Source organism: Canis lupus, chromosome 23 (assembly GCF_011100685.1).
Source record: "Canis lupus familiaris isolate Mischka breed German Shepherd chromosome 23, alternate assembly UU_Cfam_GSD_1.0, whole genome shotgun sequence".
NCBI lineage: Eukaryota > Metazoa > Chordata > Mammalia > Carnivora > Canidae > Canis > Canis lupus.
In genome coordinates, this window is record NC_049244.1 from 14,006,076 (window position 1) to 14,023,593 (window position 17,518).

Genomic DNA, 17,518 nt, shown 5'->3' on the forward strand with positions numbered 1-17,518 from the left:
TGCTTTAGGCATATTTAAAAGTAGGGCCATGGGGTGAGAGTTGGTATGTCTCCTCAGTTTTCTTTCAAGTTAGTTAAAACTTGAGCCTGGATTCACCAAGGACAAATCTTGTATCCATTCGGAGATAATACTTGGTGATTAGTTTTGTTTGTTTTCAGTAGCTTCAGACCTAGCTTTATTGTTTTAAACTTTGAACTTATATTGTTACAGATTTGGGGATGGCACATCAATTTTTTTTCTGGGATTCAGTTCCCTGGCCCACCACAACCCATTAAAAATCTGTTGAGCAGTGACCTTTACTTGATGCCATTACAAAGATGGTGAAAACCACAGAAGTGTCAGAGGTTCTATAGTTCTCATGAAAAGATCAGACTCCTATAACCACTGAATATTTGAAAGTATTTTTGTTGAGTGTTTCAAGTGACAAACTTTCTTAGGGAATACAGCTCATCAGCAGTACACAATCAATACCCTTTACACTGAATCTTCTCATTAATAGCAGGAGATATGAGAAAGGAGAAAAAAATTGGAAGGTTAAGTCCAGATTGCAAAAGTTTGATTTCTGGGCTTGATATTTATAGCTAGATTGTTAAAAAGGTGAGGAAAACTCATTAATAGGCTGTAATGGCTTGCAAAAGTATCTCCTCACAGCTGTCAGGGTGTCACATAGCTTATGAGGAACAGTCCAAACATTAAAGACACCTTCAATGTTTTCAGGAAATTACTTTTTTCTCTTACTTTTAACGATTGGTGTGAATCTGGTCTCATTTTGTTTAGGTCACTGACATGATAAAGATGCAATCTGTTGGTAGTTGAGCACAGGGAAAAATTCCCAAAGCCCATGGTTCTTTATGGGCTCTATCACCCACTGGTCCTGTTCTAACAGGTTCAGGTGGACTGGATCCCATGTGTCACAACCATCTCCATAGATGGCAAATGAATTCATTGGGTACCATCGCTTTGTTTCCTATGCCTCTCAGAGCAAGTGTCTTTGCTCTGCTCCACTTTCCATTGAGAAATAACTTCTTTCTGTCAAAGGCCAGCTAAATTGGCAGGAGTCTGGTTCAAAAGGCATAACTCCTGACATTAAATGGGACATAAAAATATATTGCAAGAACAACTGCACTTTAAGATAAAACCAAGAAAACAAAATGACTCCATCCTAAATGGAGATAAAATGACTTTATAGACAGGGAAATGTTCTTGTCACTTATTCCTCAAGTGCTCTGAAGTCCTAGGATTCTCATTGCTCTCCCCACCCCTACCTTTGTCTGCAAATTCACCCTCCGAGGTGCTTCCACGGTGAGCAATGCATCAGGCTGCTATAAAGTTCCTTATGGGGCCAACGTGCTAGGCTAGCTGGGCCAGAATTACCATCCAGCTCTGCATGTGTTCCACAGTCTCCCTTCTCCATCGCCCGTGCCCTCTGGCACCCGTTTACTTTACAAGATGCGACCATCAGTTGTATGAAGAGGCAGAATCATGGTAGGAGTCATGCAGGTTCTCTTTTCTAGCACATTCTAAAGGATTCCTTATGGGGCACCCATTTTGGAGAGTGTATCCCAACGAGGTTACTCTGTCCTCTCTAATGCCAATTTGTGCCTAATCACACTGTTTTGTAATTGCACTCACTTGATAAGGAGACAGGCAGACAGGCCTCCGTGGTTTGCACCTGGAACTGTTTATTTTCCCATCGTCCTTGTTTTTCTTTCGCAGAGGCTTAGCAATGCTGGCACACGGGCGCCAGTGAATCACCCCTAAAAGGATGTAGGAATCACAAAGAAGGCCAGTTGGCCATTGCCGTGGAGGTTATTCACTTTCTATGTGGGAAATCTAAAGAACAGAAAACCCTTCGCAAAGAAAATGAGAGTAAAAACAGTTAACAATGCATATGGAGCTGAGACAAAGGACTTGTCCTAACACTGTCTCAGTTTCCTTGACTTCTTGGAAATGACTAGAGGTCATACTCTGGAGAAGCTGAACAACACTCTGTCTGAATGGTAACTTCCAAAGGCAACCAGATAAATTACTGGATGTGTAAGCATTATGTTTACCAACCTACTATAGGACCAACTTAGTGGTGATGGTGATGGTTCTTGTATGTGCGTCCTCCTCACAGGGAGCAGCTCCATTTCTGGTCTGTGCTACGTCTGGTACAACTGTGTTGGGGGCCTTTGATCCTCTGGATGAAATAGCAGACATCTGTGAGAAGCATGGCCTCTGGCTTCACGTGGACGTAAGTGCATTTGAATGTACAATCGGTTTAACTTTCCAGTCTGCAGCTTTGGTAGGAAGTGTTTTGTGTTCTCAGAAACTAGACGTGAGGTCCCCAGCTCCTCTTGTTTTAGTGTAGTGTTTCTAATTAGGAGAAATAAATCTGTCATTTTCCATAAGGTAATAAAGAAGACGATGCCAGATTTGATGTAAAGTTTGGTTTCGTTTTTCGGATTCCATTTTATTTCCTCTTCTCTCATGAACTATTCTCTTTGGTCCCTTGCTTCTACGGTCATTGAGGCAGTATGGTGTGAGGGACACACTGAACTACAAAATCAAGAGGCTTTGCCTTTGGGTTCCAGTCAGCCTCTTCTTCATTGCAACCCTGGCCATTGGGGCTTTGCTTTCATTTACAAAGAGGGAAGTGGCTGATGGGGTCTGTAAAACATCTTCTAGCTCTGACATTACATGATTCCAATCAGCTGGAAAATGCAAAAAGCTGCATTACATAATTTCATGCTATAATTAAAGTAGATTTTATCTGGATCCATCATAGATAATTATTTGAGAAGAATTGAGATAACTTACATTCTTCATTATTTTCTGATGTAAAGAATTGGCTTTTTTTTTCTAATTTATTTTGTAAGTCCTGGAGTTGTTCATGATAAAATTTTCCTTAATTAAAGGTAACTCTTCAAATTCTACTAATCCAGGGTTAAAAGTCTGAATTCAGACAGTTATGAATGCTTATTGAGCTTTCCCCTTTTTCTTTTCTCTTTCTTTCTTCTTTCTTTCTTTCTTTCTTTCTTTCTTTCTTTCTTTCTTTCTTTCTTTTTTTTTTTTTTTTGTAAAGCTGGGAGTTAATTAGTTTGATTCAACCAAATAAATAGAGGAGACTATTGAACTTACTGATGACACTGTAGGGAACTATCTTCTGGTAAGTGAGTGATTCATATCCTCCTTAGCATTAAAAACAAAACAAAACAAAACAAAAAAAAACGCTCTTTTTGACTTTCTGAATGGAAGGTAACAGCATTTGGGGGATATACCTACACATAGTTTTATAGTTTGTATGATCTTATGCGTTCAAAGTAAAGTGTCTGTATAACAGAGAGAATTTTTCAGCAGCTCAAGGCCTTCATTAAGCATATGCTAATACTTGGTAAAAGCAGCTGTGATATAAAGCTCACTAGAGTTACAGGCTCTATTAGTATGCCAGTGGCAATTCTTCAGGTAGATTATTTGTGACTTCAAATGGGATTGTAGCATTTATATATGTTCACATTTCAACTTTTATCTTATTGATTTTTATAGACTTCGCAGCATAATAATACATTATGTCCTAAAAGATAATATAAAATGAGTACTTTGTGACTATGGAAATAAGGGGGAAAAATCAAATATGTCAGCAGTTATACTTAAAAAAATTCTATTCTCATAAAAGAAACATCAAATATGAATTATATAGTTTATGTAAAGCAGAGCAAATACAGCAGTTTCTAAATTGGGAGTGAGATTAAGAGACTTAAGAGAGGCTCAGAGAGAATTGCGACTTGTATGTATGAATGAGAACCTCCTTAGATTTTCTAAAAAAAAAGAAAAAAACAGAGGTTGAATTTTTTAAGGAAACACTTTTATAAGGAAATGTTTAAGCCAAACAAATTATTCAATTTGCACATAGTAGGCATCTAGTTGTATTATACAAAATTGGACAACAGTATGTCTCACCTGCTAAAGAAATTAGCTCTCACTTTGAGATAATATTTGCTCAAGTTTTAATATTACAGGCTGGATATAATGAAATATTACATTATATTGTCATAATAATAGTATTGAATCTGTTGATAAAATTTGATAAAGGGGCATGTAGCTTATCTTGAAGAAATTTCATACATGATGTATAGTTTATTAATTTTAAAGATAAAAATTAACAAAATTGCAGTAGTTATCTTGGCCTGTTGAAAATTTTCTATAACATATTTTAAAATATAAAAAAACTGTCATCTACTTTATTTTTTAACGTAATTATGGTTGCTGATCCTCCTGGGTGTTTCATAAAATTGAGTTGCCCTGCATATGTAACATATTTCATTAATTCTAAGATACACTGATTTTGTTACATATTAAGGTAGCTGAAGTTGGTATGTTGGTCATTTTTTTCCCTTTCTTTGTGGTACGCAAAAAAATGGTGACTCTTACTTTTGATAGGCTTATATTTGGTTAATTACAATGCATCTTTATGCAACTGCATAAGGAAAACTTTAGTTTTCTATTTCTTCAGGAGGGCAAATGTTACCTCAGCCTCTGCCTCAGACTAGAAGAGCCGGACCAGCTAGACTAGGAAGTCCCAGCTGGTCTGACACTTCTCCAAAGCAGAAGTTGTGTGGCTTCTGCAAAGCTTCCCGCTCCCAGTAGAGCATCTTGAAATGTCTCACCCACTCTTAGTTCCAAGTCTCGGGGAGGTAGTAAACACTGTATTTAAAGTCAGGGGCTTGCCTCTACTTCCCTGTGTGGTTTGGTCTTACTATTAATTTCTTAACTAATGAACTAAAGAGGACAACGTTAAGTAAGATGGTAAGTGTGGTACCTAACAGGTAGTCTTAGCTTGATAGATGACGGCCCTCACTGAGGTGAAAAACCACACTTCTTCAACATTTAGGTAATTGTTTTGCTGTTTTTGCAAGTTGAGGGTTAGGAATTCAGAAAGTGAGGCAAATAGAAGTAGGGCACTGCCCTCAGGGCTGTGAGGTTCTTCTCCTGTCAGCTCTTTTGAGGACTAAGTCTGTGGAGGAGCTGTTTCTGACCCTGCAAGTTCCTCTAAACTGGGAAGCTAATGCCTCAAAAGAGTTCACATGATTTTAAAAATTCCATGCTGCTCATTAGGATAGGGAGCATTTGTTTACTTTTGAGGAAGGAAAAGGAGACCAAGGTGCTACAGGAGATGGGAAGGTGTGGGAGTATGGTGTGTGAGCTCCTGGACTCACCTCCTTCCATCACCCTCAGCTCCCCACACTGTATTCTGCCATTTGACCCTAAGTTTTGATGCTATCCTAAAGCAAGAATGGGCTTTGGTTCCCACATCTAATACTTAGAGCCTGTGAGACCTTGCACAATTCACTTCCCACCTTGAGCCTTAGATTTTCCATTAAAAGTTTGAGGTAATAATGTCTCCATTCCCAATGCAATGTTGTGTGGTTTTGATAACCATGGAGGCTTTCAACATGGCCCAAGCTGGTCCCCTCATATTCCCTCACAGCCATGACCCTTTCTCGTCCTACAGATTAACACTTAGAAGTCTGCTCAGTTGCAGGGACCAGACTGACTTCCTTATTACTCATGGTAATTCTCCCTCCCTTCCCTCCAGACTTCCTGACTGTGAGGTTTCCTTCCATTTCCTATTCTCAGCCATCTTGTCCTTTGTTCATAGTGCATAAGTCTCCAGGGGACATCTTTCCTAAGTCCCAGGCTTCCTTTCTTCCACTCTTGCATTTTTTTATTTGCACTTATTTCTGAAAGCTATTTGGCCAAAAAGATCTAATTAGTAGGATCCACCTAGCCCTTCCTAGTTGGCCATGAGTTCCTGTGTACCCGTCTAACCACCCTGTCAAGCATAAGCCACATTTATTATTCGGAATGCCAGCCCTCAGCTCATGCTTCATTACCAGCATTTGCCCGTTGTGTCTGAGACAATGCCAGCATTGCAAAGGATATGGTCTATTTTACTCTTAAATATAAAAAACAAACTGGTGGTTGCCATATAGGTGGGTGGGGAGAGGGTGGTTGAAATAGGTGAAAGGGATCAAGAGGCACAAAATTCCAGTTATAAAATAAATAAACCACACAGATCAAAAGTACGGCATAAGGAATATACTCAATAATATTGTAATAACAATGTATGGTGACAGACGGGGACTCCACTTATCGTGGTGAGTGTGGAGTACTGTATAGAAGTGTCAAATTACTGTGTTGTACACTTGAAACTAATTTAACATTGCATGACAGCTATACTTCAATAATGAGCCTAAAAAAATAAAAACAAAAGATATTGTCTATTTTAGATTCTAGATTAGAGAAGGGTTGGACTGTGTCTTCTGGATCACTTTTTATCCACACACAACTCAACAGGTTAATATACTAATTTCTTATGATGTGTGAATTTAAATCCTGCGGGAGGCCATCTATTGTGATGAGGCTCTGCTCTCCGCTGGAGTGAGAGCCAGTAAGCAAAAGCTTTTGGAATATACATTGCTTAATCTCGGTTTAAAGCAAAGTATTAAGTAAGGCACCTCAAGGTTGTCGCTCAGAGTTTTCTATGACAACGGACTGGCCAACAAATAATATTGAAATAACATTGTTGTGATTATATAAATATCTCAACAGGCTTCTTGGGGTGGCTCAGCTTTGATGTCCAGAAAACACCGCAAGCTTCTGCATGGCATCCACAGGTAAATTCATTTTCTGGGGCCCAGCACCTCTTGTTTAGGCAAGGGAGTCTCTCTGGATTTTGCACACTTAAGTGACATGTGAAACGGACAAAGAGACGAAGTAATTGTTTTACTTTAAAACTCCAAGCTTCCCAAACAACTCAAACAAGAAATCCTGTTGAGGACTTGGCTATGAGTGTTGAATGCTTATGCTCCTAAAGGAAAGTATTCCTCTGGCCAGTAGAAGCTAATTAAATTCCCTCCTTCACATGCCCTTTTTGTTTTACATAACAGAGCTGACTCTGTGGCCTGGAACCCCCACAAGATGCTGATGGCTGGGATTCAGTGCTGTGCTCTCCTTGTAAAAGACAAATCTGTGAGTTCTCTTCTGGCCTTTGGGCTTGGATGGGGGTTAAACCACTGTGTTTGCAGAGGGTTCATTTTTTGCTTACATTTTGGTGCTTCGGAACAGATATAGAAGAAGGTCTTCGGCAAATGTTGGTGGCCTAGAAAGGAAAAATAAATAGGCTCAGATAAAAAAATCTAGTGTTTCTGCTTAGGTCATTTTTCAGATTAGATTTAGGTATTCAATAATCTCATTAGTTACAGAAAAATGGTCTCTCTTGCCCTCATTTGGATTATATTTTAAACCTCAGTTTTAAACATTGCCAAGATTTTGTTCTCCTTGATTAAGTCTGGGATTTAAGTTAGCATGAAACTTCTGCTTGCTGAGAAAGTGGAACAGATGTGTGTCATACATTAAATTGAATGCCTAATATGCTTAGCTCGGGCTTAACAGCACATTTATACAGGAAGATGTTAGTTCAGGACTGATCACTGAACACTGATTTATTAGCTTCTTTTGGAGCATTGCGGGGAGTTGGAAACTAGTCTGGATCATGGTGGGGCAATTGTAAAGAGTTGCTGAGTTTCCTCCTGGCCACAGGTATAAACCTTATGTTTTTTCTGGGTAAAATAAGGATTCTTGTGGGAAGTGGCCCAGGCTGGGAAGTGCCACTTCATTCTTAGAAATGCCTCCTCAAGATATGTGTGCAGCATGTGGGTGATCTTTCTCAGCCATCTGTTTACATTTTTTTCTTAGGGGACTCCCTTTGCCAATGCTAAAGTCATTTTCTCTTTTTAAGGAATTTTATTTCAAATGAAAACCATATTTAAAATTAAAACCTAGTCTTGCATGTGCAGATAGTTACAACTCTCTTTAAAAATGAATTGTGACATTTGTATGTCAGAGCCCTTTGTGTTTTGAGATGTCCAAATGGAATACTATAAGGACTAAGGGCAGACCGCCCAAAATGTACCCCGGTGGCATACTGATTATTTTGAATTGAAGGTACTTGGGAATCAGCCAGTGCAAGGACACTCAAGCCCGCTCTGTCCTCCTGAAAGCAGGACACAAATCTCCTGCATGAAAAATACCCTCCCTGTACTAAGAAGTAAGAAGGCATCCTACCACCAGAGACAGAAACGTTAAAGCCAAGAAAGCTCTAGAAACAAACCTGTTACTTTTTCATTAATCCACTACCTCAGCCCAAAGTACACTTAGAATTCCTTACTAATTAAAACTCACACATCTGTTTTCTTTATCCTATCCATTCCTCACAAATGTATTGTCTCATTGTCTAAAATGTATAAAAACAGCTTTGGTCATTTGTTTAGGTCTCAATTTCATTATTTGTCCTCTATGTGCATATCATAAAACTTTGGTGTCTTTTTTCCTGTTAATCTGTCTTCATGTAAATTTAATTCTTTGTCCAGCTAGAAGAACCTAGGACAAAGAAAAATTTCTTCCTCCCCTTTGGTATCCATCAGAAATTATGAACAGATTCTGCATTTAGAGGTAGAGACACTTTTGGAAATACAAATATATTCCTTAATATTTTATCAGGTTGGCTTATATTCAACACCACTTGTTTTTTGCATTTAACTTTTTAGGTTGTGACTTCATTTTATAATGGAAAGGTAGTTTAAGATTACTATATCATTTGTGAACCAAGGAACATCCTCAGCTTACCCGTAGTTACATATTTAGGACAAGACAGAGTTAGGAATAAACCCAGGTTTTCCCTTGCTCTAGATATAAGAACAAAAATATGTCAAGCATCCTTTATGTGCCAGGCATTCTACATCTGCCTTCTTCCCAGTAAGCCAATCTGAATGACATCCTTATCTATTGGTATGATGCTCTTAGGAGTGGAAAATCCAGACCAAAAATTTTATGACTACTCTTTTAAATAACTTTCTAGCTTTTATATGTTTCTCTTGTCGAATGATATTTGAGTGATTCAGCCAAGAATTGATTTGCATTTATGTACTTGAGGCAATTCAAAATTTTCTGGATCATCTAACTCTATTACAGGGGTGACAATTTTATTTTATTTTTTTAAAAGAATTCAGCTCCAGATCTTAATAAAAATAATACCCATGTCGATTCATATGGCAGGAATTAAGAAGTTAGGAAAATGGTATGCATTATGCAAAGGTTTGAACACTTTTAAAAGTTGCCATTTTTTTAAATAAAAGATTGTTTTAAAATTAAACGGAATGGAGAGCTGAGCCATGAGAGATGAGATGTGACAATAAGCTTAAGCAGTTTTGCGTTGGTAATTTTCTCTCTCTTTTGTACCTATTTTCTGCCCCTGTTCTCTTTCATACTTATTCATTCATCACTAACCAACACTAACTGACTTCCTGTGTAGGCCAGGTGCTGTGCTAATTCTGGGCTCATGAAGCAGACGCATTCCCTGTAGTCAAAGAGCTCATCATCTTACAGAGGAGACGATGAACAAAATGTTCCTATTAATTCTTTAATTATTAATTTGATAAGTGGTCCGAGGAATGTGTCAGTTGCTGTTGATCATATATTCTCCAGCCATTACAACCTCCTTCCCTTCTCCCTCCTGATACCCATCTAACTAGGCTCCCTTGCACTAAGAGCCACCACATGACATGGTCAGTATAGTATAAAGGAAGTATGATGAGGGTCTTGAGCAAGGTTTTACTTGCAATTAGGGATGATACATACGAAAGGAGAGCATCTTTTCCCTTATTTCTACCTTGAATGCAGTTGTGTCAGAGCCTGATGTGTGGAACTCTGATAGCCACCTAGTCACCATACGACAATGACCTAAATCAAAAGGTGAACATGCACAGAATGGCAGAGCAGAACGGGGAAAAGTCTTGGTCTTGAGTAATGATTTTGAAATGTTGCACAAATCCTAGAAGTGGTTACTTACAAACATTTTGTGATATGAGGTCATTAAATGTCCTTATTGCTGAAACTGCTTCCATTGGGTAATCTGTCTCTTGGAGCCAAATGCACTCCTATCAGATACAGAGAAGAGTATAATACTCAGAGAATACATAGCAGCGAGTCCTGAGATGTTTCATGGAAGAAACAGCACATGTGCAATTTTTAAGAAAGGAAGGTTCTTTTCATTTCATTTCATTTCATTTCATTTTTTATTCTTTATTTTTTTAGAAGACCGGATTTATTTGAGAGAGAGCACGTGTTCACAAGTGGGGAGGAGGTGCAGAGTGACAAGCAGACTCTCCACTGAGTACAGAGCCCAACACGGCTCGACTCAGGCCTCAATCCCAGTCCCTGAGATCACGACCTGAGCCAAAGTCAGATGCTTAAATGACTGAGCTACCCAGGCACCTAAGGAAGGTCCTTTTCATTTTAGAAACTGAAAAAAGTCCACTGTAACTGAAGCATAGAGAATAGTGCTAAGACAGACATGAGATGAGGCAGTGGATGGAACATGCAGAGTCTTCAACCATTTCAACCATTTAGACTTGATCTTCAGAACAAAGAAAGAATTTAAATTTTAAAACCAGGGAGTAATCTGAAAAGCTTTTCATTTAAGACAAAGAATTGGAGGAGGGCAGGAATGGATGCAAGAGTAAGAAGCTTATAGTCTCCAAGCAAGAGTTGATGGCAAGGGAGATGGGAAAATGTGATGAAATTCAAGATCTACCTTAACTATTCACTAGACAGGGCTGAGTTACCAGTTATATGTGGGAGATGAGGAAGAAGCAAGTGTCAGAGTTGACTCCTTGCTTAGTGATACAGCAACTGCATGTATGTTTGTGTGTAGATAGATGAAGACTGCTGGAGGAGGAGAATATTTGAGAGTGAAATATCTTTATTTTAGCATCCGCTACGTTAAATTTGGGATTCCTAGGAAGTCTTCAAGTGAAGTTTTCATATAGGCAGTTGACATGTAGACCCAGAGCTAGGAAAAGGGGTCTGAGCTGGAAAACTATGTTGGGAGGTGGTGAAATGTAGATGTCTTTCGAGGTCCTAGAAGTGGAATGGATTGTCCTAGAAGAGGAACTTGGGAGTGAGATGAGAAAAGTGCATAAACTTAGTTCTGAGGAGCTTGTGAATCTGTGAAAGTTGAGGTTGGAATGGCCAGGGAGGGAGGAGGAGGATTAGGAAACAGTGTCGCTAATGAAATACTCCTTGAGGGATGAGTATTATGAGGAGTATGTATGACTGTCACCCTTTATGTTGAAGCTTAAATGTCATCTCCTTAAGGAAGAGATCCCAGTAAGTGCTCATCATCATCTGTAATTATGATTTCTCGTGTATTAAATCTCCTTCCCTCTAGAACATAAGCTGTATAAGAATAGGTATAATGGCATGATATTTGCCACTGTATTTGCAGTGCTTAGCAAGTATTCAGTGAACAGGGACAAAATTAAAATTCACTGAAAAATGTAATGCTTTAAATAAACGAAAAAACCTCAGAAATATTTGTCATCATGTCAGCAATAACTAGGAGTTCCCAATTTTCCCCCTACCCCAATTTATTCCTTTTGAGAGCTCTGAGATAACAATGATGAAAACTGCAATTGATGAGTTTTATTGCCTGGGTCCTAACACAAGGCTTGAGCATGCCTCCAAGCAATAATTGATGAATAGTGGTTTTTAATTTGGACTTACTTCTCCAGTTAATGGAAGGGGATATCTCTAGTTAAAAGAAAGCAAATTACTTAGTTGATATACTTCTGTTAAGGGAAAAACTAATTCCCTAATTTGTACCCTCACAGCCCTGACATTCACAATGCTGTTTTCCTGATTGACTAGCAGTGGTGTTTGCATTTTTAATGTCCTGTATTAGCAAAGAAGACTACTTCCCAAACAAAGCAGAGCTGCTGCTCTCAGAGTTGTACTATCACTAACCGTCTATGCTTCATAGGGAAAAGGAAACTCAGATTATAAAAAATAAACTGTGATTAAAAATAGGTTGACTTTAGATGTAAATGCTGGCACTACATGGCTGTTTCAGATCAAAGACAATTTTGATGCTTTGATCTAAAAGAAAAGGCAATATATTCTAAGAATCAGTTGCATAGAGAGGGAAAAAAAATCTCAATATTGGCTTTTTGACTTTTAGTGTTTATTAGAAGGACTTTTTAGTTAAAAGAAAACTAACAAAAAAATAAAAAGAAAAGAAAACTAACAGATACATGAGAATGAGAAACATGCTAATCAGATGACTTTCTGAGTAGAGATTTTTCCTTTCCATTTCTACTGACCATTATCACCTGATATTAACTCACAGGGACATCCAGTTTCACTGGACAATTTCACTGAACAATTTGAACAATTTTGGTTGTTTTTTTTTTAGAAAGATTATGTTGATCCTGTGGATTTTGTTTATTATGTCCATTTTTATATGTTCATTTCAGAAGTAATTCAAATGTATCATAGATGAATCAGAAAATTCAGATAAGGAGAAAAATGAAGAAAAAAGCAACAGAATACAGACACTTGAAGAGGCCCTTTTATATATTTTCTTCTGTATATAGACATTAAATGTATACATATTTGCACATACCTAATCTAAAAAAATTATACCATATTATACCATATTTTGCTTTCATGCTATCTTCATTTATTTTTAGTTTTTTTTATTTTTTTTTTTAAGATTTTATTTATTCATAAGAGACGCCGAGAGAGAGAGAGAGGCAGAGACAAAGGCAGAGGGAGAAGCAGGCTCCCTGCAGGGAGCCCAATGTGGAACTCAATCCCAGGACCCCGGGATCATGACCTGAGCCAAAGGCAGACGCTCAACCACTGAGCCACCCTGGTGCCCCGCTATCTTCATTTAATCAAATACCTTTTGTTTAACCAACATGCATTCTATACATTGTAAGAGTTGCATAGTAATCTATCATTTTGACATATTATGATTAACTTGACCATCTTGTTATCACTGACCAATTAGGTTGTTTCAGGATATGTACTGCTGAAGCAAGCACTCAATTAGGTCGTTTTAATATTTGGCCATTAGAGATTTGGCTATCATCTTTGAGGCTAAATCTTCATGGATATCCTATATTCTTTCCTTATTATAAATTCCTATGCATTGAAGAACCATTATCATCTTTCATGATGCTTTTTTATACTTGTTTCCTAATTTTCCTTCTAAAATACCTCTTACATAGGGGTGCATGGGTTGCTCAGTTGGTTAAGCATCCGACTCTTGATTTCTGCTCAGGTCAGGATCTCAGGGTCATGAGATTGAGCCCCATGTCAGGCTCCGTGTTCAGTGGGAAGTCGGCTTGGGATTCTTCTCTCCCTCTCCCTCTGCCCCTCTCCCTGCTTACCTTCTCCCTCTCTCTTAAATCAATCAATCAATCTTAAAATACCATTTACCTTCTCACTAGCAGAGTATGAGTATGTGTATGTGTGTGTGTTAACATTTGACATCACAGTAGTTTTTTGCTTTGTCAATCTGTAGGCAAGACATTTGTATACCTGCACTTACAGACATAGACATAAACATTTCCTTCTATCTATTGACATAGCCTCTTCTAACAGCTCTTTTTATTTTTTTAATTAAAAAATATTTATTTATTTGAGAGAATGAGAGAGTACAAGTGGGGCAGAACAGAGGAAGAGGGAGAAGTAGACACTCTGCCAAGCAGGGAGCCCTATGTAGGGCTTGATCGCAGGATCCTGAGATCATGACCTGAGCTGAAGGCAGACTCTTAGCCTGAGCTACCCAGGTGCCCCCTGAGGGATCTTCTTTAACAAAGGTATTGACATGCAACTCTGGACTAGGTTTCCAGGGTGAGGCCAATAAGCTTGCAGTTCTTTTCTTCATTCTAGAGGAGGATCAGAATATAGTCCCAGTTATTCTTTAGGAGAAGGAGTGGTAGGAAGAAGAGGGTAGGAAATTCATTCAATGCACTCACAGAAGGTATATGATGGTCCAGGTCCTGTGATGCAAAGAGAAAACTAGAAAAAGGAGCCTAATATCATCCTCTCAATGTGGTCCCCCAGGAGAAGGCAGAGAGTTTTCACTGGGATTCTATACCTGAGAAATACATTACCTTTCAGCCCCGTTTATATTTTTATTCTGAGTGGTAACTGATACTGCAAATGACAATTATGTTATGCCATTTTTTAAAAAAAATTATGCAAGAAAAAGAAGGGAAAGTAGATTTATCAGAGAAAGTAGAACACACTGTACCTGCTTTTGTGAGAATTTCTTTTTTAGCTCTTGTTTTTCTTCATGGAGTTCCTATGGAAGTGCCATCAGGTGGTTTGAAAATACTGAACAATCTTATCATCAAAGAAATTCTTTTCTTCATGCCAGAGAACACTCACACTTCCTCTATGCACACATATTATAAGTTTCTGTGGAATGACAGCCTTCTAGGTAATGTGGCAGAAAAAAAAAAGGAAGGTAGGTGTTTAAAACTGATTAGGAAAAAAAGAAGCATTTCACTTGGAAGAGAGACATCAATCTCCTGTGCTTGATGCTGCCAAAATTATTCTCTGTGTCCTGGATGTTCTTGCGTGAACAGAGAAAAGTTTTAGACTTTTTAGCAAGGTTGAGATTGCATGAAACTGTTAGAATTCATCAAATTCATGGTTAGTAAATAGCCCTTTCCTTTTTAAATTATTAGGGTTTTTTAAATTGTAAAAAACAAAAGTTGATTTTCTTTGCAGGAGTCTTTTGGAAATTTGTGCATATGCACGTATATACGTGTGCATGACATCAAAACCAAACAAACTAAAACCTCACATGGTGTTAACAGTCATGACAAACACCATTATCATGTCTGCTTTCCTTCTCCATAAGGTAAAGGGATATAATAATTAATGTTAGAATTGCACATATTCAAAATCCGTTATGTCTTTCTCCACCAAACAGACAGTAATATTGGGTTTTAGGGTTTCTGTATTGGTACTGAAATTGACATTAATTTTAACAAAGGATTTGCATTTTGTTTTAGATCTATGCTCTATGTAGCCTAATATGTTAATTCCTTTGTGAACTGTGGATCCAAGGGATGGGTTATTGCATAATTGATTATACTACCGTATTTCAATCAATAATTACCAACTTGCCATAAATGGGCACTAGTCCCAATGCAGAACCCATTCCATGGTCCTTGGGATCATGTATCTAGCAGGCTGAGCTACTGGAGGTCATAAGGGTCTTATTCATTGCTGTAGTCCCCCTACTTAGTACAAAACCTGACATTCAATGCTCAGTGAAATGTTTCCCAAAGTGAACTTATTTGTGTCTTTTTCCAATACCATCAAATGGTAATATATTTTAAATCTGTTACCTGCATTATGAAGTAGTATGTCCTTTATCATCACAACCTTATCCCTTTCAGGTCTAAAAAACTGTCCCTTCCTACCAGTTTGTTGGAATTTTGACAGAGTGCAGAAATTGTTTGTCTTATCCATATGGTTTGACATACCCATTACCTCCTCACATCCCATTTCATGTTGGCTCTTAAAAAAAGTCTTCTCTAAACTGTGCCAGCATTTGGCCTTTTATCTACATGCCTCAGAGACCAATAATAAATCAGTGACTCATGCTTTCCTTTTTCAGAAACCATATTGTCTTTCCCCTAGGACTTATTTTCGTTTTAGTGTCTAATGATGCTGTTCTTTATTGGCAACTGGACAAGCGGAAGAGATACTTGCTTTTCTAAGGTTCCCTGGGTCCTCTCTTGACCCTTTCTAATGGACAGAATGACATTCACAATCTGCCAGTTTGCTGGTCGTGGCTGTTTGTAATGTTGGATCCAGTATCTTGGCCAACAGCTTCCCAATTTCATCCTTGAGTTCCCTCAAGCCTTTACGTGACCACCACCTGGTCCTACTGATTAAGCTACATTAATTTTGTCAGTTTGACTTAGATGAGTTGGGGTGTTGCCCACTTTGGGATTTAATATCTTCTGCTTGTCTATTTTTGGAGAACCCTAAGAGTGTGGGAATCTCTCTGATATCCTTCCAGGTAAAGAATTCATTCTTCATGGCAGCTATCCCATGTCAGTAGGGGACCCCAACCTTTGCTTCTCTGCCAATCATCACAAAAGATGACAGATTTGCTAATAAATGATTTAAAGGGGGGGGGAGATGAAATTCTACTTTTGTGTCCTAGCAGTTGAAAATACCCCAGAAGGAGGGTTCTATTTACAGATTGTAACTTTCTTTCCTGTCTTACCTTAAAACAAAACTGATTAGGGTCTCATAATATGGGAGAATTATATAAGCTTAAATCTAAGAAAAACGAGAAATGTAGGGTAAGGGCATAAAAGGAAACCTGGAATGAAGCTAATGGAAAAATTCTTGCCATAATTAACATGCTACACCTGCCTCAGGTGGATAAAAGTTGGTTTTCGAGTTTTTAAAGGATTCCAAGCATCTGCCATTTTTTGCCCTTTATTTTACCATGAACTCATTGTAACAAGATTTCTATTTCTACTCTCTGGTATGATGCTGGAGGCCCTTTTGACTTCTTGGAATAAATAGTTCTATTTGTTTTCCTTTGTACAATTCTAGTTGTCATATATATTGTTTTCCAAGGAAGATATCTAAAAACATACCTGACATTCCTAATTAGGCTTTCCAGCTTTGTTGTTTCAAGGACAAAAGCTTTCAGGGAGTTAATTTTTTTCTGGGTTTTTCTTCCATGGTAATTCAAAGTATCAATATGAGTACACACGAAGAGAATTATTCTGATTTTGAAGAAACTCAGAGGTGGTAAATATAGATTTATTTTACATAGGCTCTCAATAATTGTACCTAAACCCTAAGTTATAGGAAAATTGTTAATGGCATATAATAAAGAAATAAATCGTAGGCTCTATAGAAAAATGGAAACTCTGTAAAAGAGTCACCATATCTTTAAATTCAAGGTATGCACAACTCATGTGTGCAAGCACTTGTGCATGAACATTCACACAGCAAATATACCTGCCCTTAAGCCATTATGATACTGATAGAAAATCACAACTTAGGGAGTTTTGTTAATTGCAAAAAGAAGTCAGTATCTTCTCTGGTAGTTCATTCTGAGGGCTTTTGGGAGTCTGAAAGATGTTGGTCTTTTTTCCAATGAATTGTTGTGAAATATAAGATAAATATAAAAATATGTATAAAATGTAAATAAACAGCCTGGTTGATTGTTATAAAGAGAATAATCAGGTAGTTCTCAAACAGATTAAAACAAAGAACCTAACCAGAAACCCAGAAATCCTCTATGGTCTCTTTCCTTTTATTGACTTTCTTGCTTTTCTTTTTAGTTTTGCTCCACGGTGTGGATCCTCAAATAATATAGTTTACTTTTACCCTTCTGAAGGAATTTTGCAGCATATATCTATTTTTTGGTTTGATATTATTGCTGTTGTTGCTCAGATTTACCTTATGTCTCTAAGATTTATCTATGTTTTGGCACAATATGATTATTTTTCTCTGTTTTATACTATTCCATCTGATTATGGCACAATTTGTTTATTCCTTTTACTGTTGATGGACATTTGTGTTATTCCCATGTAGGGCTTTTACAAAAACTGGCTATAAACCTTTTTCTGCACATATC

At 37.8% G+C, this 17,518-nt stretch overlaps 1 protein-coding gene across 4 annotated transcripts in view; it reads left to right on the plus strand.

The window, feature by feature from the left end:
• GADL1 (glutamate decarboxylase like 1) overlaps nt 1-17,518 on the plus strand; it is a 163,353-nt gene that overhangs the window by 52,377 nt on the left and 93,458 nt on the right. For all 4 annotated transcript variants that reach the window (XM_038570621.1, XM_038570622.1, XM_038570624.1 and 1 more), the window contains 3 exons: nt 2,120-2,236; nt 6,595-6,659; nt 6,933-7,014. In XM_038570621.1, the coding sequence (XP_038426549.1) occupies nt 2,120-2,236; nt 6,595-6,659; nt 6,933-7,014 (264 nt within the window). The remainder of the gene's footprint in view (nt 1-2,119; nt 2,237-6,594; nt 6,660-6,932; nt 7,015-17,518) is intronic.